This window comes from Argentina silus, assembly GCF_951799395.1.
Source record: "Argentina silus genome assembly, chromosome: 3".
Lineage (NCBI taxonomy): Eukaryota > Metazoa > Chordata > Actinopteri > Argentiniformes > Argentinidae > Argentina > Argentina silus.
In genome coordinates, this window is record NC_139657.1 from 9,129,029 (window position 1) to 9,144,028 (window position 15,000).

A 15,000-nucleotide genomic window follows, 5' to 3' on the forward strand; every position below is an offset into this window, starting at 1 on the left:
GAGAATAGGTTGTGTGTGTGTGTGTGTGTGTGTGTGTGTGTGTGTGTGTGTGTGTGTGTGTGTGTGTGTCTGTGCGCGCATATTGATTTTGTGTTTTATGTTTATAGAATGTCCGGTTGTGCTGGGCCTTGTGTTTGCTCCGTACACACAGCTCAGTGAAGCATAAACACACACACACACACACACACACACACACACACACACACACAGCTCCATTAAAGTGAGAGAGCAGGCTCCCAGAGGAGTCTGTTTACCCATAAACAGACCACCTGCTTTGCTTCGTGTGTGTGTGTGTGTGTGTGTGTGTGTGTGTGTGTGTGTGTGTGTGTGTGTGTACAGGTAATTCAAAGTACAGTGCAGATAGGAATAATTAGCGAAACAATGGAATACAAACAAACAGGAAGGTTATTAAAGCAGTTCCCTCTCTTTCTCTCACACACACTCTTCCTGTGACAAAGGCCATGTTGTTTATCTCATAGGACTACTACAAACACACACACACACACACACACACACACACTGCTCCAAGGCAACCCCATGAGGGACTGAAAATCTTCATTGGGCATACAGTGTTATCTGTTATCAGAGGAGGCAAGGTCAAACACACACACACACACACACACACACACACACACACACACACTAAACTCTCCGTGCCGCTCTGCTCGGATGTCAAGGTTGAGAGCGTTTGGTCACTTTCACTCTGACATCTTCTCTTTACAACAACACATTGTTTCTCTGGTCAGACACCCATCTGTTCAGAGTGACTGAAGAGGCTGGCTGTCCTAGTTTGCATGAAGTGCAAGTTTGCATCTCTGTGACCAGGACACAAACAGTACAGTACACACTGTTCACCACCCATATACACCAGGGGGAGGCTGGCGGGAGGCAGACAGTCTACCTCCACCAGCCTCCGCTCTTATCCACACATCCTTACAGTTACCCTATTGTTACCATGCCGCACGGTTTTCCCTATAGTCAATACAGCACTTTACCTCGAAACGGGTTCATGGAGAGAGGGAGGGGGGGGGGGGGAGGGAGAGAGGGAGAGGGGGGGGGGAGGGAGGGAGAGAGAGGAGGGGGGGGGTCCTCTGTGGCTCAATGGGTAGAGCTTGGCGATAACAACGCTTAGGTTGTGGGGTTTGATTCCCGCTGGGACCAACTATACTGAAATGTATGCATTCACTGTAATGGAAGTCGCTTTGGATAAAAGTGTCAGCTAAATGGCTTATATTATATTATAGAGAGAGAGAGAGAGGGGGGCAGGGAGAGAGAGAGAGAGAGAGGCAGGGAGAGAGGGAGAGAGAGAAAGAGAGAGAGAGAGAGGCAAGGAGAGAGAGAGACTGCCTACAATCCACTATGGTGTGATGCGTCATACTGTAGCTTCTTGCTGTATCAGGCCTTTTTTCTTATCTTGGTTACCGCTGACCAGGCGGTCCGTGACAACCAGTGCAGCCCCATTAACTGTAATTACACAGACACACCATTGATCAGCTAGTAAGTATTACACACAACCTGGCTGCTGCAACAGCAGAAAATGTGGAGACAATGAAGCACAGAGAGAGAGAGAGAGAGAGAAACAGGTCGTAAAACTGTGCAATCTCCTGACTGCAGCTCCACACGCGCACACACACACACACACACACACACATACACAGACACACACACACACACACAGAGCTTATCTGATAGCTCTTTCTGGCATTTAGACAATCAATTATACAGCATGCTCTCCATCCAGACACTCACACACAATACTCTCTCACACACACACACACACACACACACACACACACACACACACACACACTCTTTTGTTATTTGCGCTTATGCTGTGCCCTCTGTTGCCTGAGGAGTAACAGTGGGTAAAGACTGCCCTATCTAGAGGGGTACCACACACACACACACACACACACACACACACACACACACACACACACACACATTGTATTGACAAAAGTCAATAGTCCCTGTCTCTCTCGCTCTCTCTCTCTTTCTCTCTCTCTCTCTCTCTCGCTCTCTCTCCTTCTCTCTCTCTCTCTCCCTCTAACTGTGCTCTGTTTTTTAGGGGGATCAATAACAACAATCTAGAGGAGCGTCCATACCTTCAGCAGGACAATGTGTGTGAGCGGATCACATACACTGACATGGACACACTCACAGCCCTGCCACCTGGGCTCGACCAGGCAGAGTGGCTTGCCAGCAACAGTGAGAACACACACACACACACACACACAGGATCCAAATATTTGTAGTATATTGTAGTGCCTGGCATCATAATCCTTTGCTGAACTTTGACATTATAAAAGGTCCCAAACCATCTGTCATGTAAATGTGAATGTGAAATCTCCCAGTATCCTTACTCTACTGCTCTCTCTCTCTCTCTCTCTCTCTCTCTCTCTCTCTCTCTCTCTCTCTCTCCATCCTCTCTCCAGCGATTGCATTCTTCAAGCACATTAATCTGTTCTCCGGCGCTCTGTCTGAGGTCTGTACTACCGCTACCTGTCCTACAGCCTGTGGACCAGGCAACACGTGAGTCACACACACACACACACACACACACACACACACACACACACATGTCTTGATCTTGTGGTCTGGGTCTCTAACTGTCTTGATTATCTCTAAACTGTGTGTGTGTGTGTGTGTGTGTGTGTGTGTGTGTGTGTGTGTGTGTGTGTGTGTGTGTGTGTGTGTGTGTGTGTGTGTGTGTGTGTGTGTCTGTGTCTGTGTCTGTGTCTGTGTTTAGGGTCTATATCTGGACAGATGACCAAGGTAAGAAGCTGAAGTGCTCTGCTCCTCTCTACTTTGACTACGCCATGTCCTACGTTCAGGAGCTGTTGGCTGACGAAGACGTTTTCCCTACCAAAGCAGGTACAGTAAACACACACACACACACACCGTCCCGTCTGTTCAGTGGTCCCTTCACGGCCTAATCAGACTCATGTTTAACACACACTCTGCGAAAACAACACCGGCCTACAGATGGTCAATCAATAAGTTGTCATATTTCCAATCAATTCTGTTCTACTCACTCTCTGCCTCTTCCCCCACTCCTTCTCTCCATCCCACCGTCTCTCTCTCCTTCCCTCTCTGACTCTCTCTCTCTCCTCTCTCTCTCTCCCTCCCTCTGACACTCTCTCTCCTTCCCTCCCTTCCTCTCTCCATCCTTCTCTCTCTCTCTGACATACTCTCTCCCCTTATCTCGCTCTCTCCCCCCTCTCTCCCCCCCCCCCTCTCTCTCCTCTGTCTCTCTCTCTCCTCTCTCTCTCTCTCTCCCTCTCCCAGGGTCTGAGTTCCCTGCAGGTTTTGTCTTCCTGGTCCAGAAGGTGTTTCAGCTGTTGTTCCGTACTCTGGCTCACATCTACTGGTCCCACTACAGAGACACGCTGGCCATCGGCCTGCACCCTCACCTCAACACACTCTTCACACACCTCACACACTTCAGCCTGCAGCACGGACTACTGGAGCCTGAAGACACGGAGCCACTACAGGACCTTATCACTGCTCTGGGACAGTACAGCTAACTCACACACACACACACGCACTCACTCACGCACGCACGCACGCACGCACGCACGCACGCACGCACACACGCACACTTACTGCAATGGGACAGTACACCTGACACACACACACACACACACACACACACACACACACACACACACACACACACACACTGTATAATACACATACAGTACCCACACAAACAAACTCTCACTAAGATGAGAGAGCCAGACTCCTTGGCTCGTGTCCTTGACATGTGAAATGTGAAATAATTACGAGAGCATGTTAGCTTCATACCGCTGTATACGCTGTAGCATGTAATATACAATATAATCTACAGTGATATACAGTACTGTATCATAAATGCCATATTGTAATGTTATGGTTGTATATTCTTGAAGGTCAAATGTTTGAAGTCCCGAACATCAAGTAGAATGTAGGTCATCGACTTAAAGTACTAGGACTTTACCTAATAAAACTCCTTTTTGTTTGTTTATTTGTGTTTGTATTAGGTTTTTGGTTGTAAAAGGTGGATACATTAACTGGATTCCATGGGTAGGTCATGCCACTGACCAGACTGACAACTGTGAAGGCCTACCTCATTACTGATACTGTGAAGGCCTACCTCATTACTGATACTGTGAACCAGCGTTCACACTGTAGACGGATTTGGTGGAGACAGTCACGTGCTATCTTATACTATTTATACGCGTCTACATGTGGCTGATACGATGACAGTGCCCTTTGTTGTGAGTGGTGATCAATGTCCCCCCTTTCTCAGCCCTGCACACCTATTTAGTTGAATGAGCATGCCTGGTGGACGTCCTGAGGATTTTGCCCCTCACCTGTTATAGATTCCTATGCTATTGTAATGTCTATAGTACAGGCCAATAGGCCTCCCCCATCGATGTCTCTGATGTCCTATTGTTGGGAGTATATTTAAGGAGAACAGAACATGTATTCTGGGAGTTGGGTTAGGCCTGTGATGGACCGATCTCCTGTGTGTGCTTGACACACATAGTGTCAGACTTATGGTAAAACTTCCATTCGTTTTCCAGTTGTTTGTTTATTTTGTATGTTTCTTTGAAACTATTATATTGGTTCATTTGTGGATACTCTATTCTCATTCTTCCTATGTGCCTCAATGTGATGTTGGGCACTAGCTGAAGGTTCTGTTAAAACAGCATGACATAATTGTGACCAGGTTATCACATAGAGGTCACATTATTGTTTAATGTTCATGTGCATAGTTAACACATAGACTCGAGTCATCGACCTCAGGTATCGTACCATGTGTAAACTCCTCACGATTTCTTGTAACTTATGCATGGTCATAGCATATTGGCTATTCTTAATGAAATCTAGGATCCGGTATGATCGAGTGTCTGTCACACAGGGATGAGCAAAATTCTTATCAATCATTATTAATCATATTATATCTTTTGGAGTCAGATATAACGTAACGTTAACTTGTGTTAGTTGGTCATGTGACCGTTAATGTGTAGAGTCCGCTTTATCATGTCCATAACCGTCTGAGTTTACTGAAGAATAAATGTAATGTTCTTTATTCTTATCCCTTCCAGTCCTTCTCTCCTTTTGACTACGTCTTCAACACTAAATCATACCAGATGCCTCTAACAGTCATCATGACCTATCACTGTTTACAAATGACATCATGTGTGTGATAATGTTATTGCCAGGTCCGATAGAAGAGATGTAACTCAGCCGTATTGATCACTTACAGCTACCGTAGATGAAGTCTCTCTCTTACCAGACTCACACTCTGGGACTGTACATAGAGACTACTGTAGGTTTATACCCTCAGGTCTCTGTCTTTACTCTAGACAAACTAGACAAACTTCAACACAGGACCCAAGACAAGACCTCTCAATCATCCAAGCTTCCTGTCAGCAGAGCAGAGCTGCAACATCGAGGCTGTTTCAATTCAGTGACACATACGCTGCAGTACTGGGCCTCTCCACATGGCGGCAGCAGTAGCCATGAACACTACTCTCAGCAGCAGGCCAGGGGTGCATAGTTCCAGCCCTCGCATTGCTTTGTAACGCTGTTAGGTGCAGCAACACTCAAATGTAGCAGGATTGGATGTGGTTAACAGATACATTGGTGCAGCAGATGGTGGGAAGCGAGTGTGTGAGCTCACTGGAGTATGGATGAGTGAAGCTTTCATATGGTATTGTTGTCAGAGCTTTGAGTTTGTACAACACTTCATATTATTTAAGTGATGACCAGGGAAGGCAAGTGTCTGTGTGAGGGAATCAACTGGAAAATGTATTCCCTCTCTGTCTTCTACTCTCTGTCAATCAAATGAAATGCAGTGTATGTACATATAGTTTCTCGTATCCATACCTTCAAATCACGTTGTTCAAAGCCTGGTTTCAGCTAGGTTAATGTACATATAGCCCCTAACCTACCTCTTAAATCTCACCCTTGAGCTAAATGTCATCCCTCGTGTTTGGAAATCAGACTACGTTCTGCCCCTGTTAAAGGGAGGAGAACCCTCTAGCCTGAATGAACAGGCCTATTTCTAAGATATATCGGTTTCTTGGAGTCCCTTGTGTCTAATCAATTGAAGGAGTTTTTATGTGTCAATGACATTTTATCTAAGTTTCAATCAGGTTTTAGGAAACAACATGGCACTAGTAGTGCAGCAAGCAAAGTTCTCAATGATGTAGTTGATGCCATGGATAAGAAACAGAACTGTGTCTCCCTTTTTAACGATCTGTCTAAGGCACCGTTGATTATGACATCATGTTGAAAAAACTTGTCAACATAGGTTAATCTGATCAGGCAGTCTCATGCTTCAAAGGCTACCTGTCAGATAGAATTCAATGCGTCCAGTTTAATGACAAGTCATCTGATATGTTATGTGTCCAGAAGGGGGTGCCACAGGGCTCTGTCCTTGGGCCACTTTTGTTCACTATCTACGGTATATTAATATGTTGGTAGGAATGTGTCAAATGCTAATTTTCATTTGTATGCAGACGACACAGTTATTTATTGTTGTGCAGCAACACTGAATAATGCCTTTGAAGAACTGCGGTCTGCCTTTACTATTGTTCAGATTCAGCTCTGTCAGCTGAAGTTGCTTTTAAATGCTGAAAAGACAAAGTTACAGTTTTTTCTGATTGCTTAGGCACTATCTTTGAAACTATAGGCTATTTTTGCAAAACTCTACACACTAACCACAAAACCTTACACCAAACCAGCAAAACATTATACATGCAAAACTCTTCAAACTTTTTTTTTAAATTGTGTTTTTGTGTCAATACAGTACACACAAACCGTCATTTGAATAAGCACACGAAGCACCAACTATGCACTGATAGTATAAATGAAAAACACTTGTGGCTTTTGTTTTTTCTGTGACCAGGGCATAGCAGTTTGCAATCAAGTTTTGTCATCCATAAACACACAGGTATCCAAAGGTGTAAAGTATGGATGTGTATTCCGAACATACACACTATCAATACAAATAAGGGGATTATTATTTTTTTTTTTCTCCAAATGTTCTAACACTCCTCAAACAAAAGCGCAGTAGAAAAAAACAAAAACATTTGTGCTAGAAAAAAAAGAACAGAAAATCTCACCATCTTTGTGGGTCTGGTCATAAGACTTCATCCACGTCACATGCGATGTTGTCTTGAGCAAGGCAGCGTGGAAAGTATTGCCTGGAGTGCCGTATCCAGGCGTAGCATGACCCCTGATCAATGTCTCCACAAGCCTCCTCCATTGCTTGTAGAAGGGCTGTGCGTTGGTGGGGCTGGTTGATCATACACCATCCAACACCATGCAGGGAAGAATTCTTCAATAGGATTCAAGAACGGAGAGTATGGGAGGAGATTGAGTGCGATGAACAGTGGGTGACCTGTGAACCAATTGCGGACCAAAACAGCCCGGTGGAAACTAACATTGTCCCAGATTATAACGTACCTGGGCTGCTCTGTCCCCTGGTCATTAGGATTTAGTCTGTTGTGGAGGGTGTCCAGAAATGTGATAATGTGTGCAGTGTTGTATGGGTCTAGGATTGCATGATGGTGAAGGACACCGTTTTGACTAATAGCCGCACACATTGTTATGTGGCCACCACGTTGTCCCGGGACGTTGATGATGGCACGGTGTCTGATGATATTTCTGCCACGGCCCCTTGTTTTTGTAAGGTTGAAACCTGCCTCATCCACATATATTACCTCATGATGCACTGCATCTGCTTCTAGCTCCGTGACTCTCTGAAAGAGACAAGACAAAACAATGTAGCACAGTAGGAAAAGACAGAGATCAGTCAATATGATGTAGCATGATACACTTCCAGATCCAGATCCAATGATAGGATAGTATAGCTGACCTGCACATATTCATATCTCAGTTGTTTTACACGGTCTGAGTTTCTTTCGAAAGGGACTTCAAGGGAAAGCTGCTTCATCCTAATTATATTGCGTTTCAGTAGACGAGACAGTGCAGAGAGAGACTCACTCTGTTGACATTTTGGGATATGGTGTTATCTGCCATTATGTGGTCCTGCAGTTCTCTGAGTCTGATGCAATTATTTGCAATGACCATATTTACAATGCAGGACTCCTGCTCTGGGGTGAACAGTCAACCTCTTCCACCAGATACTGGTTTTCTTGCAGTTCTGTAAAAATATTTGAATGGTTTTAGTGATAGATCCTTCTCATTATGAAAGTACAGTACATATTACTGTACCAGTAAGACTACAGCACTTACAGTTACTAACCGGTTCTCATTTCGAAATATCCGGATGATACCTGTAACAGTATAGCGGCTCAGATTTGGTTGAACCCATTACCCAGCCTCCCTCATGCTCATCCCATGGTTGACAACATGGTCAACCACAGTTGCTCTGATTTCATCAGTTATTGTGTTCCTGACTCCCCTTCCTCTTCCTCTTCCCCGTCCTCTCCTTCTCCCCCGTCCTACTTCACCTCTTCCTTCTCCTCCTCGTCCTCCTCGTCCTCCTTGTCCTCCTCGTCCTCCTCGTCCTCCTCTTCCACGTCCTCGTCCTCCTCTAGTTCTCACCCCTCTTACTCTCTGTCCAATATTGGCCTCCATTGTTGTCCAAACCAGATGTTTACCTGTGGCCTATTTCTAGTGCTCAAGTTCTTATGTGTAAGTGAACTCATTATCTAAAAGTGTTTTCACGTGTCAGTGTGGAAAGGCAATTGGCAAAACAGTGTAGCAATGTAGAGACCAATGTTTACAGTTTTGCTAGAAGTGTGTTATTAAATTACAAACTGAGTGTAAAGCAGAGAATGTGCATTCAGTCTGGCACACTTGGTAAGTGCATTGGCGACAAGTGTTTCCAGAAATAGTGCTTCCAGAATCACTGTTAGTGTTTAAGCATTCAGAAAAAACTGTAATGGTTTTCGATGAAATCTAAAATGAAACCACAGTCTCTTCCAAGTATAGTCACGAAGCAGGATGAAGCAAATAGAAAGAGTAGCAACTTACAAGTACTTAGGTTTCTTGATAGATGAGTGTCTCACTTTTAAACCCCATGTCGAAGGTCAGAGAGCTCAGGCTCAAGTTTTACTATAGAAATAATTCATGTTTTTTTCTTTTGAAGTGAGAAAAAGGCTTGTCTCCGCTACATGTGTGCTACATGTGATTGATTATGGTAATATGGTGTACATGTATGCCCCTGTGGCCCTCATTATGTTTGGTGGACACTGTGGACCAAGGGGCGCTGAGGTTGGTTACTAACTCCAAAGCCCTCACTCATCACTCTACCCTCTATATGAGAGTGGGCTGGCCTTCCTTAGCTCTTCAGGAGATTCATTCATTGGTATGTTTTTATTTATGAGGCCATACAGAGACAGCTCCCATTTTACTTGTGTAAAGTAAAGACAAATGACAACTATTGCCTGTGCTAAAATAATTGTAAAACAAAATAAATAAATATAACCTCAAACACAACCAGGAGGTAAAAGGCACTGATCCTATTGCACTTATAACACTAAAGCCACTGGACCCTGACACTGATGGATGTATTATATCTGATGGATTTGTTTTTTTTAGAACTCTTACAGCTCTACAACAACAACAACAACAACAACAACAACAACAACAACATTGTCCCAGTGCCAAAGAAGAACAAGGTAGCATGCCTAAACAACTGGCGCCCTGTTTCTCTCACTACCATTGTGAGCAAATGCTTTGAGAGGCATGTCAAGGCCCAGATCTACAGCATGCTCCCTCCCACCCTGGACCCTCACCAATTTGCCTACAGGCAAAACAGATCCACTGATGACGCCATCGCCACCGCACTCCACTCTTCCCTCACCCACCTGGAGAAGAGGAATATCTATGTGAGGATGCTGTTCGTTGGCTACAGTTCAGCATTCAACACTATTGTCCCCTCCAGGCTCGACACCAAGCTGAGGAACCTAGGCCTCAACTCCGGCCTATGCCACTGGATACTAGACTTCCTGTCGGACCGACGACAGGTGGTGAGAATGGGCTCGAAGACCTCCACCCCCCTGACCCTCAACACAGAAGCCCCCCAGGGCTGTGTCCTGAGTCCCCTCCTCTACTCCCTGTACACCCACGACTGCGTGGCCACTCATGGCTCCAACTCTGTGATCAAATTCACTGATGACACCACAGTGATTGGCCTGATCACAGACGGCGATGAGACGGCCTACAGGAGAGAGGTCGACCGCTTGGCCCAGTACAGCCAGGAGAACAACCTCTCCCTCAACACCAACAAGACCAAGGAGCTGGTGGTGGACTTCAGGAAGAAAGGCCGGGAACAGGACCCTATCACCATTAACGGGACCGCAGTAGAGAGGGTCAACCGCTTCATGTTCCTTGGCGTCCATATCTCCGACGACCTCACCTGGGACGAGCACACCAATCAGGTAGTGAAAAAGGCTCAGCAGCGCCTCTTCCACCTCAGGCGGCTGAGGAGGTTTGGCATGGGGCCCAAGATCCTGCGGACCTTCAACAGGGGCACTACCGAGACAGCTGAGCGCATCAGTGGATGTGAGTTTCCCTCCATCCAGGACATACAACGGACGATGTGTCAGCAAAGCCCGGAGGATCATCAGAGACCCCAGCCACCCCAACCACAGCCTGTTTGAACTGTTGCTGTCCAAAAGACGGAGCCTCCTCCAGAGCCTCAGGGCCAAAACTCAGGGGCTTTCCAACAGCTACTTCCCACAGGCCAGGGAAGGCTCATGAACAAGCCTACCCCAAACTCATGACTTTACTCCCAGCACTCCCACAGAATGGACTTACCAGCACACAGTCACTTTAAACAACCACCTCTTACACCAACGGCACAGTGCAATGATAATGACATTCCACTGACCCACTTTTTTACTTTTACTATTTATACTGCAATTGTGTCATGTCTATTGTCCCCAACAATCGTCACTGTCCAACTGCCTCACTTATCTTGTACTATGTCACTTATTGTCTTGTCCTTATTTCATTGCACTACTGCGTATTTGTATTATTGTATTATTCATATTAGTTGTATTATTTGTATTTGTATGCTGCATTGTCATGGAACCGAGCCAAAGAATTGTACTCCCTGCACTCGTGTATGAGACGTAACAATAAACTTGAAACTTGAACTTGAAACAGCGATGACAACAACAACAACAACAACAACAACTCTGTCACCCCTGCCCAGTCAAAGGATTATGGGGCTATCCACAGTGTTCTTTAAGGAAGAGTGGCGTCAATGAATTGGGTCAATCTTCTATTGGCCAATGTCAAACAGTTTCTTTACATTATACCAACGGAGCATGTTGCCAGGCAACCGGTTGTTAGTCCAATCAAAAAAAAAATCTATATTGGGTAAATCAGGAAGTTTAACTAGAAAGCTGGAACTATGTGAAGCTCATTGGCACCACTTTAATGTACCACTCTGGGCCTATCTATCAGGTTTATATGTCCTCCCTAAAGTTCACTGTCTATATGTTTACTGTGTGTTTATCATATGTTCAGTACAGTACCATACAGTACAAAGTCCTAAGGGGTAAAGTAGAGGGTTTTGTTTGAGCACAATACCCTTTTTACAGGTATATTTCAATTGGGCTTTATTCCAGAGGGAAACACACTCACAGAGAGGGAGACAGAAAAGTGAGGTCATCAGGTCATCTCTCTCAAGACGAACAGAGGGCGAGTTGAGCAGCGTCACTCGTTTTTTTCACTGAACTGGCACTCAAGTCTTTCTCCAGCTTTATCAGGTAATTGAAGTGAGGTATTAGATTGAACTGGACTGACCTCTACCTGTTGCGGTCCAGTCTGAATGCAGCCAGGAAATCCATTCTGTCTGATCTCAGCCTGAGGTGTTAGACAGACGCGCTGTGAGTTGACTCTGAAACTCGACTCCTCCATTTCAGACTGAAACCCAACGTACTGGACTGTACAAAGCGTCTTTGCCTATGAAGAGCCCAGAGTGATGGAGAAGTCTCTCCTGTGGACACACACACACACACACACACACACGCACACACACGCACACACACGCACACGCATGCACACATGCATGCACACACACACACACACATATGCACGTACGCGCACACACATGCATACACACATGCATGCACACACACACATATGCACGCACACACACACACACACACACACACACACACAGGCATGAACGCACACACACACACACACACACACACACACACACACACACACACACAGTGGTAAGGGCAGTAAACAGGAGAATGCTAATGCACATGTTGGACGGAGTTTAGGCTCGCAGAGTTAAGAAGGTAATACTGCAAACTGCTGAGTCACACACTCACTCAGAGCGATACTTTAATCAAGGCCAGAGACACACACACACACACACACACACACACACACACACACACACACACAGAACATTCCTTTAATCAGCGCCAGACACTCTTAGCCTCTCATCTCCAAGCTCTTCTCTAGATTTAAGCAATACAATGAAAATGTAACCCAGGCTGTAAGAGGATGAGATTTGACCCTATTCTTATACCTATCCAGACCATTCAGACCAGCATGAAATGCAACTGAGGGTCAATTTGATCTTTGACCCCCCCCCCCCCCCCCCCCCCCCCCTTCACCTCAAAATCCCTCCTGCCTTCATCCTACCACTGGTCTGTTTTCTTTTTCTGTCTGTAGTTTCACTCTCTGTTTCAGTCTTTCTCACTAACTCAATCCAGAGAGGCCCTCATCTGCATCCCATCTCACCCCACCATCCACTGCCAGACGGATGACAGATGTCCCTTCTGGGGATCCGTCCGTTTGTAGCGTATGGTAGTTCAGTAAACAGGTTGAAAGAACGGCCCTCCTTGTTTGTCCCTCCTCTTTTGGTTCTGCTACACACAAAGAAAACACAATGATTTAAACCTAATCATCAACATGTCAAAACATCCAAATCTGTTGGGTGACTTTGTTTCACTTTATTCCACTCAAAGTGAAAGTATGGGTGGCAGCCTTCCAGGCTGTATTTCTCAAACATGTACTCATTTCTCCTAAATCATAACCATGAATTTTACGAGAATCAACTTCCTAGTTTTCCTGTCAATGGATGTTTCTTTCTTTCTTTCTTTCTTTCTTTCTTTCATGTGGGAATGCTCTGGCACTCGGAGTAGGCTGCTAGATGATCCTGGGTGGATTCCCAAGCTAGGGTGTGGGAATACACACACACACACACACCCACACACCCACAAGCATGCCCGTACATGTGCACACACACACACACACACACACACACACACACACACACACACACACACACACACACACACACACACACACACACACTGCTTATCGTCCTTAATCACAGTATGTGTTTGATGTCTTCTATCAGTCTTTAATATCAGGTCATATTAAGGTCATATCACAGGTGTGCTGCGTCTGCAGTGTTCTAACCTACGCTTCACTGTAAAGGTCACAGCATACCATGCATAGCCCACTCCATATAGACACAATGAGATCTTTATAACATAGAGGACAGTAAATCTCATACTCAGAAACTAGATACCCTGTACATCATGATAGACACTACAATAGCCATGGGGGTTATGACACAAAACTGGATCAGACAGCTAAATAAGCTGAAACAACTCTATATTTCCTGCTTCAAAAATCAGGCTTTGTTTGGAAAAGGGCATGGTACATATAAATGACAACACTCACAGTAGCCCATATTGTTAAACTTTAACCATTTTTTTTTATAACCCAGGAGCTTGATTGCAATACGTGTGGTGGGCAAAGACACTCCCCAGGGTCTAAAATGTAACAGTAAACTGTGTTTAATAAATGTCACATGTCGCAGCTTATTTTACAAACGTTAACAGACTGAACAGAACAAGGCAGCTTTAAAAAGGGCAGTGAGGTGATTGGAGGACACGCACGCGCACGCACGCACGCAGATATACGCACACACACACACACACACACACAGGGTTAGCGCCTGCATACATGATGCAGCCCCTGGAGTTGTTGTTGAGTTATCATGTGAAAGATAGATAGGTATGCTGATAGGTACCACTCATAACCATATTTGGATTCCTGAAATGAAATATGACTTTAAGTTGTTATTCATACTTCGAGGTCACACACATTCACACAGAGGAGAGATCTCAAACGGTCGGCCTTCCTAACCCACAGACTTTGACTCTTATTCTCTGATCATGATGTAACATGATGTGAGTTGATAAATAGGTCAGACAGCAGCAGACATATGAACCCAATTCACTCTGGCTCTGCTGCCCACTAAGACTCAGACTATACACATACACACTTGTGGCACCTCATTAAGTGTCATAACAGCATTTATAAATGCATTCATAATGCATTATCATAGATTATAGTGGTTCCGCATGAGTGAATCAGGGTGCCGCAGGAGCCGGCAATCGAATCAATTGTCTGATCAACACGATGCCACTTAGCTGAATAGAACTTCAAGTATTGCTTCAAAGACTAATGTGAAGGTCGCCTTAAGATGAGTGACAGAGCTACTCATGGATAAATGATGTTGCGAACTTGCGAGGCTCATTAGGGCGCGTACTGTGTGGGACATGCCCCCCTCCCACTTCTCCAGTGTCCATATAAAGGACCGCGGTGGCGGCGTGGGGTGGACCATCTATTGAATCCTCCCTCTCAGCGAGTCGCGAAGAAACTTCGTGTGAACCCCGAGAGACGCAGTATCGGGGAGTATCTGACCACTTCATTGCGCGCTGCAGTTATTAACTAGGTAGGTATGCGCACAGCGGGTAGACTCGAGTCAAATATGGATGTATAGACCTGTATGTAGATGAACATATCGATTAGTTTACTATTCATCAGGAGAGAAAATGATCAGAATTTAGAAGCATTATTTATTGTATAAAACGTTATGTTTCTCCTATTCAATTCCACAGGTGCTTTGACCCCATTTGCATCTCTGAGTGGATATTTTCTACATTTTCGTGTTTTCAAGTTGTCTGCCTGAAGTCAACTTCGTCC

At 45.1% G+C, this 15,000-nt stretch overlaps 2 protein-coding genes across 2 annotated transcripts in view; both read left to right on the forward strand.

The window, feature by feature from the left end:
• Positions 1–4,006, forward strand: part of LOC310801889 (MOB kinase activator 2) — a 5,120-nt gene extending 1,114 nt beyond the window's left edge. The window contains exons 2-5 of the mRNA XM_083666070.1: positions 2,069–2,208; positions 2,436–2,532; positions 2,750–2,874; positions 3,289–4,006. Of these exons, the coding sequence (XP_083522196.1) occupies positions 2,069–2,208; positions 2,436–2,532; positions 2,750–2,874; positions 3,289–3,527 (601 nt within the window). The 3' untranslated portion in view covers positions 3,528–4,006. The remainder of the gene's footprint in view (positions 1–2,068; positions 2,209–2,435; positions 2,533–2,749; positions 2,875–3,288) is intronic.
• Positions 4,007–14,719: 10,713 nt separating this feature from the next.
• The window catches only part of adm2b (adrenomedullin 2b), a gene marked incomplete at its 3' end in the record, with an annotated part of 8,360 nt that continues 8,079 nt past the window's right edge, over positions 14,720–15,000 (forward strand). Inside the window, exons 1-2 of the mRNA XM_083665856.1 lie at positions 14,720–14,749; positions 14,975–15,000. The exon at positions 14,975–15,000 is cut by the window's right edge and continues 124 nt beyond it. The remainder of the gene's footprint in view (positions 14,750–14,974) is intronic.